This window comes from Solanum pennellii, chromosome 4 (assembly GCF_001406875.1).
Source record: "Solanum pennellii chromosome 4, SPENNV200".
Lineage (NCBI taxonomy): Eukaryota > Viridiplantae > Streptophyta > Magnoliopsida > Solanales > Solanaceae > Solanum > Solanum pennellii.
Genome location: NC_028640.1, coordinates 7,153,792 through 7,169,142, shown reverse-complemented (window position 1 = coordinate 7,169,142; position 15,351 = coordinate 7,153,792). Strand labels below are relative to the sequence as shown.

General features: G+C 37.6%; 1 protein-coding gene across 1 annotated transcript in view; it reads right to left on the bottom strand.

Moving 5' to 3' along the window:
• The window catches only part of LOC107017424 (zeatin O-xylosyltransferase-like), a 12,430-nt gene extending 3,157 nt beyond the window's left edge, over window positions 1-9,273 (bottom strand). Inside the window, exon 1 of the mRNA XM_015217660.2 lies at window positions 7,693-9,273. Within this exon, the coding sequence (XP_015073146.1) occupies window positions 7,758-9,170 (1,413 nt within the window). The 5' untranslated portion in view covers window positions 9,171-9,273 and the 3' untranslated portion in view covers window positions 7,693-7,757. The remainder of the gene's footprint in view (window positions 1-7,692) is intronic.
• Between the last annotated feature and the right edge of the window lie 6,078 nt (window positions 9,274-15,351).

The following is a 15,351-nucleotide window of genomic DNA, read 5'->3' as shown; positions in this document are numbered from 1 at the left end:
AGATATGACAATATCATTTACCCGTGTGAGGATTTTCCCATCGTCCCCGAATTGAATATTGTAGTAAAATTCACGAACCTCTTCTTCATGGAGAATGGGGGAATTTTTGTCGAACAAGTGCAGCCAAGATTGAATCTCCACCATATCGTGCAGAGAATCCATGCCATGAAGAGTTATGATCCCCATATCAAAAACTCTTCCAGCTAGGACTGCTTGTTTCCTCAGGTTGTCAACTACCTCCTGCAAGTTGACATTCTCAACTTTCCTGGCTTGGGAACCAGGTCCTTGTGACAGCTTTCTCTTTTTCCCAGATCTCTTCCCTTTCGACTGTGATTTTTCAACCTTCCTTGTTACCCTTTCCTTTTTCTTTTCAGACTTCTTTTTCTTATTTTTCTTTTCCACTTCTTCTCCAGACAACTCAACCACATTTGCCTCAGGTATTCTAAAATTTGATACCTTGAAGGTTCTTGCACGTCTAACTGCAGCAGTAGAACGTGCATTTGCCTTCAAGGCATCAGCCATCAATTTTTGTGCCGCAGACCTTGTAGTAGGTCGTCTCCTAGGGGCCTCCTCTACAATTTTTTCTTTCCCTTTTCTAGATCCCACTCCTTCTCTTCTCTCAACCTTCCATCTTAATGACTCCTCCTCACTTGCAGATTCAGAAGAAGAGGAAGAAGAGTACCTTCCAAAATCAGGGGTTTTATCAAAGATAGGCTGAGTAGGTCTTACCTCTTCCCTTTCCAGGACTGCAGTATGCTCTGCCCTTGCTTCTTCTCGCATCATGGCCAGGCTTTCAATCACGAGTTCCTCACTCGCGCCAGTATGTTAGACTCCGAAGCCCTATGTTTTGGTAGATCCCCTTCAAACATGTTGTCAGGCAACATGTCTTGAAACGGACCAGGTCCAGTAGGCACTGCAGAAGTGTTTAGATCTATGGCGAAAAAAGGGTTATCAGGAGTGTCTTGTTGAGGACTGGACGGGGGAGGAAGTCTGGCTTGAGTAGTGGTCGGAGAATAGAAAGCAAGAGGCTCTATTTCACTGAGAGCATCCAACATTTGTTTAGAAGAAGGTGAAGAAGAAGACATGATTGTTTTTGAATTTTGATAAAACCTTTCTAGAGAAGAGAGAAGAAGTTGAGAAAATGGATGAAAGTTTCAAAAAGAAGAAAGGCTTTTTAAAAGAGTGAAAAGGTGCCAGGTCCTGTGATTGGATGCGTCGTTTGAGGGAGAAACGATGGGACTGATCGGTCAGAGTAACCGATGACTGACACGTGGCATTTTCAACGGTCAAATTTTTCAGTTTAAATTTAATGTATAAATGCTAACCTGGACAGGTACCAGGTACCATGGTAGAGTTTAACTTCATTCCTTAATTGTTCTAGTTTCTTCTTTTGCTGAGCAGGTCCCTACTGAGAGTATACCTACAAAAGATACAAAAGTGATCTTTGTTCAGATATTCAAAATTCACACAAAGGATACCTGCANTTGACATATTGAAATCCCATTTGATGATTGCTTGATTTGCAGACCAAGGAAGAACGTCAATTCACCCATCATACTCATTTCAAACTCCCTTCCCATTAGTGATGAGAATTCTTCACAGANGAAAGCATCACTTGGAGATTAACATCCCCAACTTTAACCGATTCCTCTCAAATTGATCCTTGCTGAGAGCCTTAGTGAAGATGTCTGCAATTTGCTCTCCGTTGGACAGTATGTGAGCACAATATTTCCCTTCTCAACATTATCTCTCAAAAAGTGATGTCTAACATCAATATGCTTTGTTCTCTTATGGTGGACTGGGTTCTTTCCCATACTAACAGCACTAGTATTGTCACACATAAGAGGAATTGCTTTGATGTGAATTCCAAAATCTTCCAAGTGTTGCCTGATCCACAGCAATTGAGAACAACAGGCTGCAGCAGCTACATATTCAGCTTCAGCAGTTGAGAGAGCCACAGAGTTCTGCTTCTTGGTACCCCAAGAGATAAGTGATGATCCAAGGAAATGAGCCATTCCAGAGGTGCTCTTCCTGTCAACTTGATAACCAGCAAAATCAGCATCTGCAAAACCAACTAGATCAAAAGTATCACCTGCAGGATAAAAGAGAACCAGGTCCCCTGTTTTCTTCAAGTATCTAAGAATACGTTTTGCAGCCTTCAAGTGTGAATCACGAGGACATGCTTGAAACCTGGCACACATTCCAACACTGTACACAATATCAGGCCTGCTAGCAGTCAGATATAACAAGGATCCAATGATTCCCCTGTACATTGTTTGATTCACAAGAGGATCAGATTCCTCTACTATCATCTTGGAATTTGTTCCCATAGGAGTATCAATAGGTTTAGAATCAAACATATTGAATTTCTTCAGCAGCTCCTTAATGTACTTCTCCTGACATATTGAAATCCCATTTGATGATTGCTTGATTTGCAGACCAAGGAAGAATGTCAATTCACCCATCATACTCATTTCAAACTCCCTTCCCATTAGTGATGAGAATTCTTCACAGAGATGTTCTGAAGTAGCTCCAAAAATTATGTCATCCACATAGACTTGAATGATAAGCAATTCTTGTTCTCTTTTTAATAAGAACAAAGTATTGTCTATCTTTCCTCTTTTGAACCCATTTTTCAGCAGAAACTTTGACAACCTTTCATATCATGCTCTTGGAGCTTGCTTCAGACCATATAGTGCCTTATTCAATCTGAACACATGATTTGGTAGCTCTGCATCTTCAAAACCAGGAGGTTGCTTGACAAACACCTCCTCTTTGAGATCTCCATTCAGAAATGCACTCTTCACATCCATTTGATACAGCTTGAACCCCATAAAAGCAGCAAAAGCTATTAAGATTCTAATAGCTTCCATTCTGGCAACAGGTGCAAAAGTCTCATCATAGTCTATTCCTTCTTCTTGATTGTATCCTTGCACCACCAGTCTGGATTTATTTCTAGTAATCACTCCATTTTCATCAAGTTTGTTTCTGAATACCCACCTAGTTCCAATTATTGTTCTGCCTTCAGGTCGAGGAACCAGGTACCATACCTTACTTCTTTCAAACTGATGGAGTTCTTCTTGCATAGAATTGATCCAGTCTGCATCACTTAATGCTTCTTTAACATTCTTGGGCTCAATAGATGATATGAATGCTGAGAATGCAACTAGATTTCTTGTTTTTGATCTAGTTTGAATTCCAGAATTCAAGGGTGAAATGAGATTGTCAAGAGGATGTGATGAACTATGCTTCCATCCTGACTTTGCAGCAGACTGATTTGGCAGATCAGCATGTTCTTCTTCATCAAGAGTGACATCATCTTCTGGGGAGTCTGATGTACTCTGGCTGGAGTTTTGAGTAGTACCAGGTACTATATCATCCTGTTCATCCTCAGCATCCTCTCTCAGGTAGACTATGATTCTGATCATCACTGTCATTTTTCAGTTGTTGATCTGCATCAAATTCAGCTCCTTCAATCTTCTTTGATTTGAGCATTTTCAGCACATCATCATAATCATTTGATCCATCATTCTTCAAGCTTCCATCTTCATCAAATACAACATGAATGCTTTCTTCAATGCATTGTGTTCGTTTGTTGAATATTCTGTAGGCTTTGCTGGATGAAGAATATCCAACAAATACTCCTTCATCACTTCTTGGATCAAATTTTCCCAGATCATCCTTCCTATTATTCAGCATAAAACATCTGCATCCAAATGCTCTAAGATAGCTCAGCATTGGCTTTCTGTTGTTGAGTAGTTCATATGGAGTCTTATTCAAGACAGCTCTTATTAGACACCTATTGGTAACATGGCATGCTGTGTTAACAGCTTCAGCCCAGAAACTTTGAGGAAGATTTGATTCTATAATCATAGTTCTGGAAATGTTCACCAAGGTTCTGTTCTTCCTTTCCACTACTCCATTTTGTTGAGGAGTTCTTGAAGCAGAGAAATTATGGCTTGTACCATTTTCAATACAGAATCTATCCAGTGTTGAGTTTTCAAACTCTGTGCCATGATCAGATCGAATGCTGCAAACAACTTGATTCAATTTGGTTTGAATCATTTTAAAGAATGCCACCAACTCTTCAGCTGTGTCTGCCTTTGATCTCAAAAATCTTATCCAGGTGTATCTTGAATAATCATCAACAATCACCAAGATGTACTTCTTGCTATTTCTGCTTTGAACCTTCAGGGGTCCACACAAGTCCATATGAAGCAGCTCTAGTGTTCTTGATGATGTTACTTGATTTTCGGGCTTAAAAGATGATCTGATCTGTTTTCCTTTAACACAAGCTACACATATTTTATTTTCAGCAAACTTCTGTTTGGGCAGACCTCGGACCAGGTCCTTAGAAATCAGTTTGTTCAATAAAGATGAGCTTACATGCCCCAGTCTACGATGCCAGAGATCAGCATTCTCATTATGAGCACTAAGGCATGTCAGATCATCTCCATGAGATGCTTCTAAGTTTGCCACATACATATTTTTACTTCTCTGTGCAGTGAGAATTACTTTGTTTGTAGTTAGACTCACCACAGTGCATTTCTCAGAAGTGAATTTGACCTCATTCCCTTTGTCACAGATTTGTGACACACTCAACAAGCTGTACTTCAACCCATCCACATGGTAAACATTGTCAATTGAATCTTCAAGAGATCTTCCTACTTTGCCAACTCCCAAAATGTACCCCTTCTTGCCATCACCAAATGAGACACCTCCTCCTTGGAGGGTCTTGAGTGAGAGGAAGTTCTTTACATCACCATTCATATGCTTAGAGCAGCCACTATCCATATACCAACATTGACTGCTGCTCCTCTCACTCACCTGCACAAAAAATCACTTGTTAAGCTTGGGAACCCATTTCAGCTTGAGTTCCCAGTAGGCAGACAAAGGAGTGATCAGATAGTTCTTGGTCCAATATGGTAGACTTTGAATCTTTCTAACAAAAGACCTAGGAGCATGAACAGATTTTTTCTTTGAAAATCTGTGAGTTGAGACAGGCTCTGTAGGACCAGGTCTCTCATTTGGTGCATTTTGTCTTTCAGCATAATTAGAGTATCTTTCACATGAGTTTCTCCAATTAACACACTCATTCTTCAAATGTCCATTCTTACCACAATGCAAACACAACAGATTGTCAGACACAAACACATACTTACTATGAGGATTATAAGGAGGACTTATGTTCAGACTTCCTAGTCCTTTCTTATTAAAATTACTCTGATTTGTCACATTTGACAGCAACTTTGAGGATTTGGTCCACTTAAGAGATTTTTCAAGTTCCTCCTTAAGTTTCACAATATCCTGTTCTAATTTGTTATTCTTTTCAAGTGACAACCTGAGATTTGTCTCAGAGTTCTTCAATTTTTCATGAATTTCAGCTTGCAATCCATTTGGCTTTCCATTCAGCTTTTCAGCTTCTTCAGTAAACTGACACAACTGATTCTTAAGTTCAGAGTTCTTTAACTCTAGAGACGCCATTCTTGACATTGTGTCTTCAAATTGACCTTTGTTTTCAGTTAAAATTTCAAGTTCAACAATCATGGTATCTCTTTCAGATGTTAACTCTATCACAGAATCTAACATGACTTTTGCCAAGGTTCTCAATTTTTTAAGAGAATATTTATCCAAGTCATTTTTCATGTCAAGAAGAGTTACCTGATTGTCTTCTTCTTCATTTTCTGTGTGTGCCATGAGAGCAAACATTTCATTGAAGACAGTTCCCTCCTCATGCACAGCAACCATTGACACATCCTTTGGCTCATCAGGATCTTCTGAGTCACTAGAAGAATCCCCCCATGCAGCAAGAGCCCTTTTGACAACCATATCAGCAGCAGCTTTACGATCTCTGTTACCAGGTACCAGGTCCCTTCTGTTTTCCTTGTCACCCCTGTGTTTTTGATGTTCCTTGTTTTCATTCTTAAGCAAAGGACACTCTCTGATGAAATGCCCAGATTTTCCACACTTGTAGCAAGTATCACCTTGAGCAGCATTTCGAGTCCCATTAGTTCCCTTTTTATAAATTTTGTTTCTCCTCACAATTTTTTGAAATCTACTAATGAGGTATGCCATATCATCATCATCACTTGAATCTTCATCTGATTTATACTTTAGCATCAATGACTTGTCCTTCTTGGCTTCCTTCTTTGACAAATCATAGTTTCGATTCATCTCATGTGTTTTCAGATTACCAATCAAAGCATCCATAGTCAGCACCTTCAAGTCCTTGGCTTCTGTAATGGCATCAACTTTGCTCTCCCAAGACTTTGGAAGAATTCGAAGCACTTTCCTGACTTGTTTGGTCATGCTTATAGGTTCACCCAGACTTCGCAGCTCATTTGTAATGGAAGACAGCTTGGTGAACATGTCATGTATTGTTTCTCCTTCCTTCATTTTGAAGTTCTCATATTGTGAGGTAAGCATGTCAATCTTAGATTCTTTGACTTGTTCAGTTCCTTCATGTGCAGTCTTCAAGCAATCCCAAATTTCTTTAGCAGACTCACAGGCTGACACTCTGTTATACTCATCAGGTCCTATCCCACAAACCAGGAGAGTTTTAGCTTTGAAACCTTTTTCAATCTTTTTCCTGTCAGCTTCGTCATATTTCTGCCTAGGCTTTGGAACAGTGATAGTCTTCTCTCCATCCTTTTCATCCATCATCGGAACAAATGGTCCATCCAGTACGATATCCCATAACTCGCTGTCTTCAGCCATGAGGTAGTCATGCATTCTAACTTTCCACCAACTGTAGAAATGTCCATTGAAACGAGGAGGTCTGTGTGACGACTGACCTTCTTCGAGATTTAGTGGAGCAGCCATTCTAGAACAATATCACTTCCTTGGTGTTAACCAAATAGGGAGTGCCTGCTCTGATACCACTTGATAGAATGTATGCCTTTACTTAACAGTAATGGACCAGGTCCCTTACTACACTAATGAGTAAAACAGGAAGTTAAATGCAGTAAAATCAACACAATGATTTTACGTGGAAACCTCCTTGCTTAAGGGAGTAAAACCACGACCTGTCTCACAGGATTTTCAATCGTTTTCACTAATCTTCAAAAGCAAAAGCGAAACACGATTACACCAAACGTAAGAAAGAGTTATCAATCTTACCGTTAAGCAATAGTCCTCTATTGCTTAACAAGCCTAAGTAGAAAAACAATCTACCCACTAAGCTATCCCACCTGGACAACCTAGACTTTGACACAACACACCAATTCCTTTATAGATTCAGGAGTGGTTTACAGTTCAAGAACATGAGAATAAATTCCTAAACAACTAGACGAATATCTCCAGATGTTGCAGTTGTGTTTGGAATTTGATTCTGCCTTTTTCCTTTTTGTTAGCCTTTACAAGAGTTCTTGAAAAGTTTTTATCAAGTTGCAAAAGCTACCAAAAAGTGTTTAGGAAAGTGTCTTTTGTATTGACAAGTCCCTTTCCTAAACATCTTGGCCATTGGTTGGAAAGGTCACACTTTCTGACGCCATCGGGAAGTGTGCACCTACTTTCTGTACTATCTCCAGCTGGCAGTCGACTGGCTCACTCTCAAGAGAGCCTGGTACCTCTACTAGGTCCCTGGGTTTGTTTCATCTGCAATACTCCAAACAAGACACCTGCAATACTCAAGTAGAAAACCCGGTACCTTTATGAGGTCCCTAAGTTTGTCAAATCATCAAAACTACAAATAACATAAACTTAAAATGAAAATGAGAAGTAACCAAGATACTTGAAATTTCTGGTGAAAAGCAAGTTTATCTTGTGATATGCGCGATAAAAGAATCCAACTCTATTCGAGAAGAACCCCCTTTTTCTGTGGAACGCCATACGGATTCTGCCAGTTCTTCTGCTCTTTTCCTTATTGCATCACCTTCTTCTGATGCCATCAACTTCCTCACGACATTCTCTACCGTGGATGCACTTACTAGCTCTGCGCGTTTATCCCACTCTCTCACTGTCAGGCCTATTTTCAGTATTTCTATCACCAAGAAACCATTTATTGGCTGGTCAGCATGCATAGGCCAAGCAGCTATTGGTACCCCCATAGTAATACTCTCTATGCAAGAATTCCATCCACAATGACTCATGAACCCGCCTGTGGAAGAATGAGCCAGGATTTCAGGTTGTGGTGCCCATTCTCTCATCACTAACCCGACCCCTTTTACTCTTTCCTCAAATCCTTCTGGCAACTCAAGTTTTCTAGCTTCCCCGGTAATGATATCTCCTCTATCAGCTTCTCTTAACACCCATATGAACTTCTGTCTGCTTTGTTCTAATCCCATCGCGAGCTCTATGACTTCTCTATTGGAAAATGTAGATGTGGTTCCAAATGATACATAAAGAACTGATCTTGGAGGTTGTTTGTTCAGCCATTCCAAACATATATTGTTTCTATTCGAGATATGATCGAGTTTAGTTGGCAAAATTGGTCCAATTGCCCATTGTTGTTTACTTTCTTCAACCAGCAATTCAATAAAATCACCTTCAATCACTTGACTCGTATTAAGGATATCACCTGATCTAATACCCATGTGTGGACTCTGAATAGCTGTGAAGTCCCTCATTTCATCAGGTATCCCTCCTTCAAGGTCGGGTAGCTTTTTAAGCAATTCTTCTCCAAGTTGGACAGGTTTCCCTCTAAATCTGCATATAAAATAGTACATATTTAAAGTTGAAATGCCATTAAATATATATGATTCAGCGTTAGGCAAGGAAGAAACATCCTGAACATTATAGGACATAAAAGGATCATGAACAACAACGATTCGTCTTGATTTTGAGGAGATATTGCGTAAAAAGGAAGCAATGGGCTCGCGAAGAAGCAAAGATGCATCCCATAATGGCTTATGATGCAATGGGAATTTGCTTAAGGCATCAAAGACAGGTGGAGGTGAGGCAAATTCAGGTATTGGAATGTCATGGAAGTGGATTTTGGCTATATCTGAAGGATTTAAGGCGTTGGCTTGAAGGCGAGCTTGACGGTTAAGTGAGGGAGAGCCAAGATAATAGACTGGAAGATCATATGATGAAGAGATTAAACAGGAAAATTGAAGAAGTTGATTGAGATGTCCTTGAATTGGAAATGGAACCATGACTATAACTACTTCATGATCTGAATTTCGTACTTCTTTCGGATCCTCCATGACTCCTAATTGAGTTTTTTTCATGGAAGAAGCAGGGTTATGTTTTTTCAAAGAAATGAATGTGGAATATTGTGACCATATAGTTTTGGAGATACAGACAGTTCACATCATAATGCCTGGCTTCAACTAAAACTATATAACATTACTTTTGTTTTCTACAATTACATATGATGAACATGGTTAAAACCATTATGTGCTTTTGTTGCGATTCGAGTCTACACCCTGGACGTGACCGACACTCAGAACTGTCACTGGGCCAAAGCAAACATTGGTCTGACATGCTACTAATTACAAAATACAATGACACTATGCGGAAGGTTTTAAAAGATGAGCATGCGATTGTTGTTCATCTTGTATTCTTAAGATACTTAGAACAAAACTTTGAAGAACTTGGTAAAACACAACAAAGTTTAAGAACATTTTCACTACTAGAATATTTAAACTAGTAGAGAAACTAGAATCAGAAACACATTAGATATAATATACGAAATATTTTTCTTTTAAGAAGAATTGTCTGTGTTTAAAAAATCTTACTGATTCCAACAAACTTTGCAGAAACACGAAATTACCAAATCTTAATGAACCAGTGAAGAACACAAGAACAAAAATTAATTCACAGATCTAAAATCTGTAACACATACCAAAATCTGGAAAAACAGAAAGAAGATCGAGCCCACTGAATGCTCAATGTCCCCCCAAGGAAATTATTCCCCTATAGTATCCGAGGTTTGATTTTGGAATATGTCCTCCCAGGATAGAATGATCCCAATCACCAGTGTAATGATATCCAAAATGTTGGTGTCAGCGAGCCACTCAACGACAGTAAAGTACACTTAGAATAATATATTTTAGTATTTGTAGAAGAAGTCCAAAAATTCTTTTTTTAATATAAGAGGAAATTCCTCAATTTATAGAAAACAAAGAATAGTGTGAAAAAGTTCTTATTGTACCTTATCGGAAAGGTCATAAACCTTTGGAAAAGTCACAATCTTTGGGAAAGATCAACAACCTTTCATAAAAGTTACAACTTTTCATAAAAGTCACAACTTTTTATAAAAACTCGCAACTTTTCATAAACATCGCAACTATTCATAAAAGTCGCAACTCTTCATTTTCCATTCACACCTTTTAAAACCCAACAAAGATAAATTTAGAAAACAAACTCAATAACTTTATTTATAAATCTGATATTTGTATTATATCATAGGCTTGTAAAAAAAAAGTGGTTAGCTCAACTAACTCATTTATGAAGCCACTAATGTACTGAAGATAAGGTATTGGGGCTTGGTTACCAAGACAAGCCCCAGGATACCTGAATACTCTACTTACAACATATAATAACTACTTATTATTCTAAATAAACGAGAACTCTTTGAAAGCAAGAGGCCTCACACTCCCGAGTAGTTTATGTATGAAACAAAAAAATAGTTCTAGTGTGTTATTGTTATTTTTTTTCAAGGTAATGACTGAAAATTTGAAGAAAAACAAAAAAAAAAGTTGTTGAATTGTCCAAGTTATGGACCAATTATATGATATCAGTTTGGAGGTATGCCAAGAAAATAATGTCGTGAAGAAGTATCTGAGGTATGCACATGATAGTTCACATCATAAATTTTGCGTATGTTAAATTTTCTTGTTTCATTGTCCTATATGAGATATTTTGTTTGTAGATCCTGTTTACTATTTTGACTTTTTATATGAAAATTTTGTGCGGAGTTAAAATGACTCTTGTTATAAAAGTAACTTATATAATCCTTATCGTTATACAAATGGTTCACATATATCCTTTCTATCATTACCAAATGAGCTCACATATACCCTTCATTTAACAAAGTGAAAAAATAGTTTTAAATTTATATTTTTGACTTTAATTTTTTTAAAAAAATATCTCAAAATGATAACTAGGACTCTGCAAAACGGCTTCATACACCTAGGACTTTTGAACTTTGCTCTCTGATAACAAATTTGTCACACCCGAGCCTACATCCTGGACATGGTCGGCACTCAAAAACCATTATTGGCCCCCAAGTGAACGCTTGGTCTGGCTCAAATCTCAGCGAAAGACTTAGTCATATAGAATAAACTTCAACTCAAATATCTCAAAATTATAAACTCATGAATGTTTAGAGAAACATTCAACTGGCATCAAGGGCAACTCAAGTCTAGAACATAACAATCGAAATAAATAAGACTTAGAAACTACTATTGTCTATCCATCTATGAAGCCTCTAATACTAAGAGAGATGTCGGGATAAGACCCCCGATCATCCTAACAAACTGAAATAACTAAATATAAATAAAGGATCATTCGGAAGCAATGAAGCTCACCAATTAACTCTGGAACTCAACTGGATCAATGAATCGTTGGTTGATGATTTTGGTTACCTGTATCTGCATCATGAAACATGCAGGGGCCAAATAGCGTCAGCACATGAAATGTACGATCATGTAAGGGGGAAACTAAAGCATGACATAAGTTTGAACTTGAACTGAAGAAATGACTTACCTTGTCTCAACTCACTAGCTCAACTTCCACTCACTCTCAACTCATTTCAATATAAAGCATTGACAAAGATGCAATATAAAGAGAAAAGATTTTAAAGCAATAGATAACAACTCAATGTATTGAAACATATAATATAACACATTTTGTACACAAAATACAAAATAAGCTCTGACAAAATACAAAATAAGCTCTGTTTAGGAGATTCTCTAACCGAAAACCATCACTATGAGCTATGTGATGATACATCGTCTCGCCCGCCCTGCCAAAATTTTCATATACCTTGACGGGGTATAGAACTCCTCAACTAAGTGGATCCACTAGCCTATGCTAAAAAAACAATTAAGAATCATCTAAAAAGTATGACCCTTATTCTACCCACGTCGGCTATATGGTTTATAGGGGTTGTGAGTTGTTTGGACTCTCCCCCATATCGGTGCTCAATACTACTCTCAAAAATATAACTTAGCTCATGTATTTCTAAAAAAAACATTTCCTCATCCTCAATTTTGAGATTATTACTCAAAAGGTTTCTCTGAAAAGAGATAGCACTCAAAACTCCTCATGAACTCTTTTGAAAATCGGTGTTTCCTCTCATCTTGTAAAAAACATTTACTCTTGGGAATACTTAGTTCCCATATATCATTTTGAAGAAAATGAACTCAACTCTACTCTTCGTCAAGCTCAAGTACTGAAGTCTTATAAGTTCTTAAAGTTTGTGAAAGACTTCACAAAATGACTCAAATGAACTCTCAAAGTCTTGTCTGTAAACTCTATCATGAATTTAAATTATAAATTCAAGGGTTATGATTCATGTTATGAATGATCTCTCGATGTTTAGATGTATTTTAAAGTACGGATATCAAGTAGAGTATGGAAAGAAAGAATGGAACAAGAGTAATATATCTAAGTCGTTGGTGGAATATGATCAACTCAAGCATGAGTTGGAAGCTATGAATGTTTCTCTTGCAAACAAGAATACTGACATCACTTTCCTAAAATCTCAGCTTCTGAAAAGCGCAATCAAAGGGATCAGATTGAGAAGAACTGACATCCTTGAAGGTTCAACATGAAGCCGTGGCAGCAAAGAATGCTTCTGAAAAACCATGCTAATGCAGAGGCTCGACTAACCTTACTCTTTCAATCCCTTTCTCCTAAGCAACCCCCCGCTCTCTTTCTAAATCCATGTATCTGTCATCATTCCTCCTCTTTTTTTGAAACTCAGTGAGTAGTGAGTATTGTTCTGGTTCTCTTTCGTACTGATATTTTCAATGTTTTGACTATTGATGTTTATTTGTGAATGATACTTGCTTCTATTGACTTGTCTGATTACTTTATACATTTTTACTCATGCTCAATTTTGCCAAAGTGGTCATGAATTTGCTTGAACTACATTTCTATCAACTTATTTACTGTTTTAATTCTTTTTTATGATGTCAAAAGGGGGAAATAATTAAGGTATTAGATTAATGTTAGTTACCCTAAGAGGACTTAGCCAAGATCAATGTTAGTTACTCAAAGAGGACCTGGTCATGCTGATAGGGGGAACTTGTGAAAGAGGGAAGAACTTGAATAAGTTTGTCATCATCAAAAAGGGAGAAAATGTTATTTTATAACTTATTCGAAATTTTGATGATTTAAACAACTTCAATAATGATGAAATAAGGGGACCACTGTAGTTACTTGAAGAATCGTGTTGATAAGGGGAACTGGTTAAAGAGGGAAAGTTGAATAAATTTGTCATCATCAAAAAATGGGGGGAAATGTTATTTTTAAGTTGATCTGAAGTTTGACGATTTAACAAACTTCGGGTCTTAACAAGGACCTGATCGCGGAAAGACTCCATACATGAAAAAGACAAAAGATAATTGTCTCAAAGCTGTCAAATTTGTTATGGTTGGTGCACATGTTTTTAAAGAAGTAGGCTCCCAACCAATGGCTTTGCTCAAAGGGTTTGTGTCCATATTATATAAGTTTCTTCTCCAAAGACACAACTTTGAGATCTGAGTTGTTCGTTAGAGTTATCCTTGTTGAGTTATTGAAAAATCTAGATCGACTAGAGCTAGTTGGTTAGTGGGCGATAGAGTTATTGCTTAATTATTTTGCTTGTAGTAGATTTGCTACATTAAGGGGGTAAGGATTGAGAGTTTAACTCCTAAGTTTCAAGAGTTTGTAATCTGAAGCTTTATTCCATTTGAATAATGGAGTTTGGGTTGAAATCCTCTGAGACGGGTCGTTGTTTTCTCCTCCCTTACGTAAGGGAGTTTCCTCGTACGTAAAATATCTTGTGTCCGATTTACTTTGAGTTATGTATTTTCCATATTGTTATTTCTGTCAAGGGACCTGTTCCACTGACCATTAATGTTAGAATTGGAAATAAGCAGGTGTAAATGCGGAAGCTAGCAAAGTAAACCTTGAAAGATCACGGGTAAGAAGACAACGAGAAATATACCAAAAGACACAATGATTTAATGTTGTTCGATCAGTCGACCTACGTCCACAAAGGAGATGATCAATCCACTTTAAATATGAGAGTACAAAATACAGAGAGAAACAACCTCAACCAATTCACCCGAAATACATTGGAGGTTCACACAAGTGATAATGTATCAATCTTGTGACCCATAAATTCTCTTCCTAACCAAAACTCTCAAAGCCTTTAAGACTATATTGTGAATGCTGATTAAGTTAGAATGAACATTCCTCTATTTATAGAGTCCTAAACCTTTTCCTACAAGAAAAAGGATTAGTCAATCTAAAACCATTTCCTAAAAGGAAAACCTATTTATGGTAAAAAATTTAGGGCAAATAAAACCTAACAAATCTCCCCCTTGGCCTGAATTTCTGACAAAATAAATTTGTCCACCTTCTTTACTTAAGCTTCAACAACTTGCTTCTCCTCTCCATAATCTCCTTTGCAAAATTTATGTCTCAACACAGAGAACCTCTCTGAAACAATTTCTCCAACAAAATCTTCATTACTGTCAAAAAGGTTGCGGCTAGAACTACACCCGTCAAGATGAACACCTCCTTCTAACCTGGTTCAATAATCAATTATCGAACCACTAAACCTGACTCCATCATTGAATGTGGCTCTGATACCACTTGTTAGGACCGCAAATAAGTAGGTGTGAACGCGGAAGCTAGCAATGCAAACCTCGAAAGACAATGAGTAAGAAGATAAACAAGAAATATATCAAAGACACAAAGATTTAATGTGGTTTGGTCAAAATCGACCTACGTCCACAAAGGAGATGAGAAATCGACTATAAATATGAGAATACAAAATATAGAGAGAAACAACCTCAACCAATTCACTTGAAATACATCGGAGGTTCACACAAGTGATAACGTATCAAGCTTGTGACCCATAAATTCTCTTCCTAACCAAAACTCTCAAAGCCTTTAAGATTACATTGTCAATGCTGATTAAGTTAGAAGGAACATTCCTCTATTTATAGAGTCCTAAACCTTTTCCTACCATAAAAAGGATTAGTCAATCCTAAACTTTCCTAAAAGGAAAAGCTATTTATGGTTATGATGAAGTCATGTTAGATACTCATAGATATAAGTGGAAAGAACTCATTATAGACAATCATGAGTTTTGTAGAAGTGTGGCAGGCAGGAAGCCTGTCAAAAGTTACTTCACTTAAAGTCCATTTGGCCCCTTGGCTGGAGGGGGAGTTTGTTGGGCTATTGACT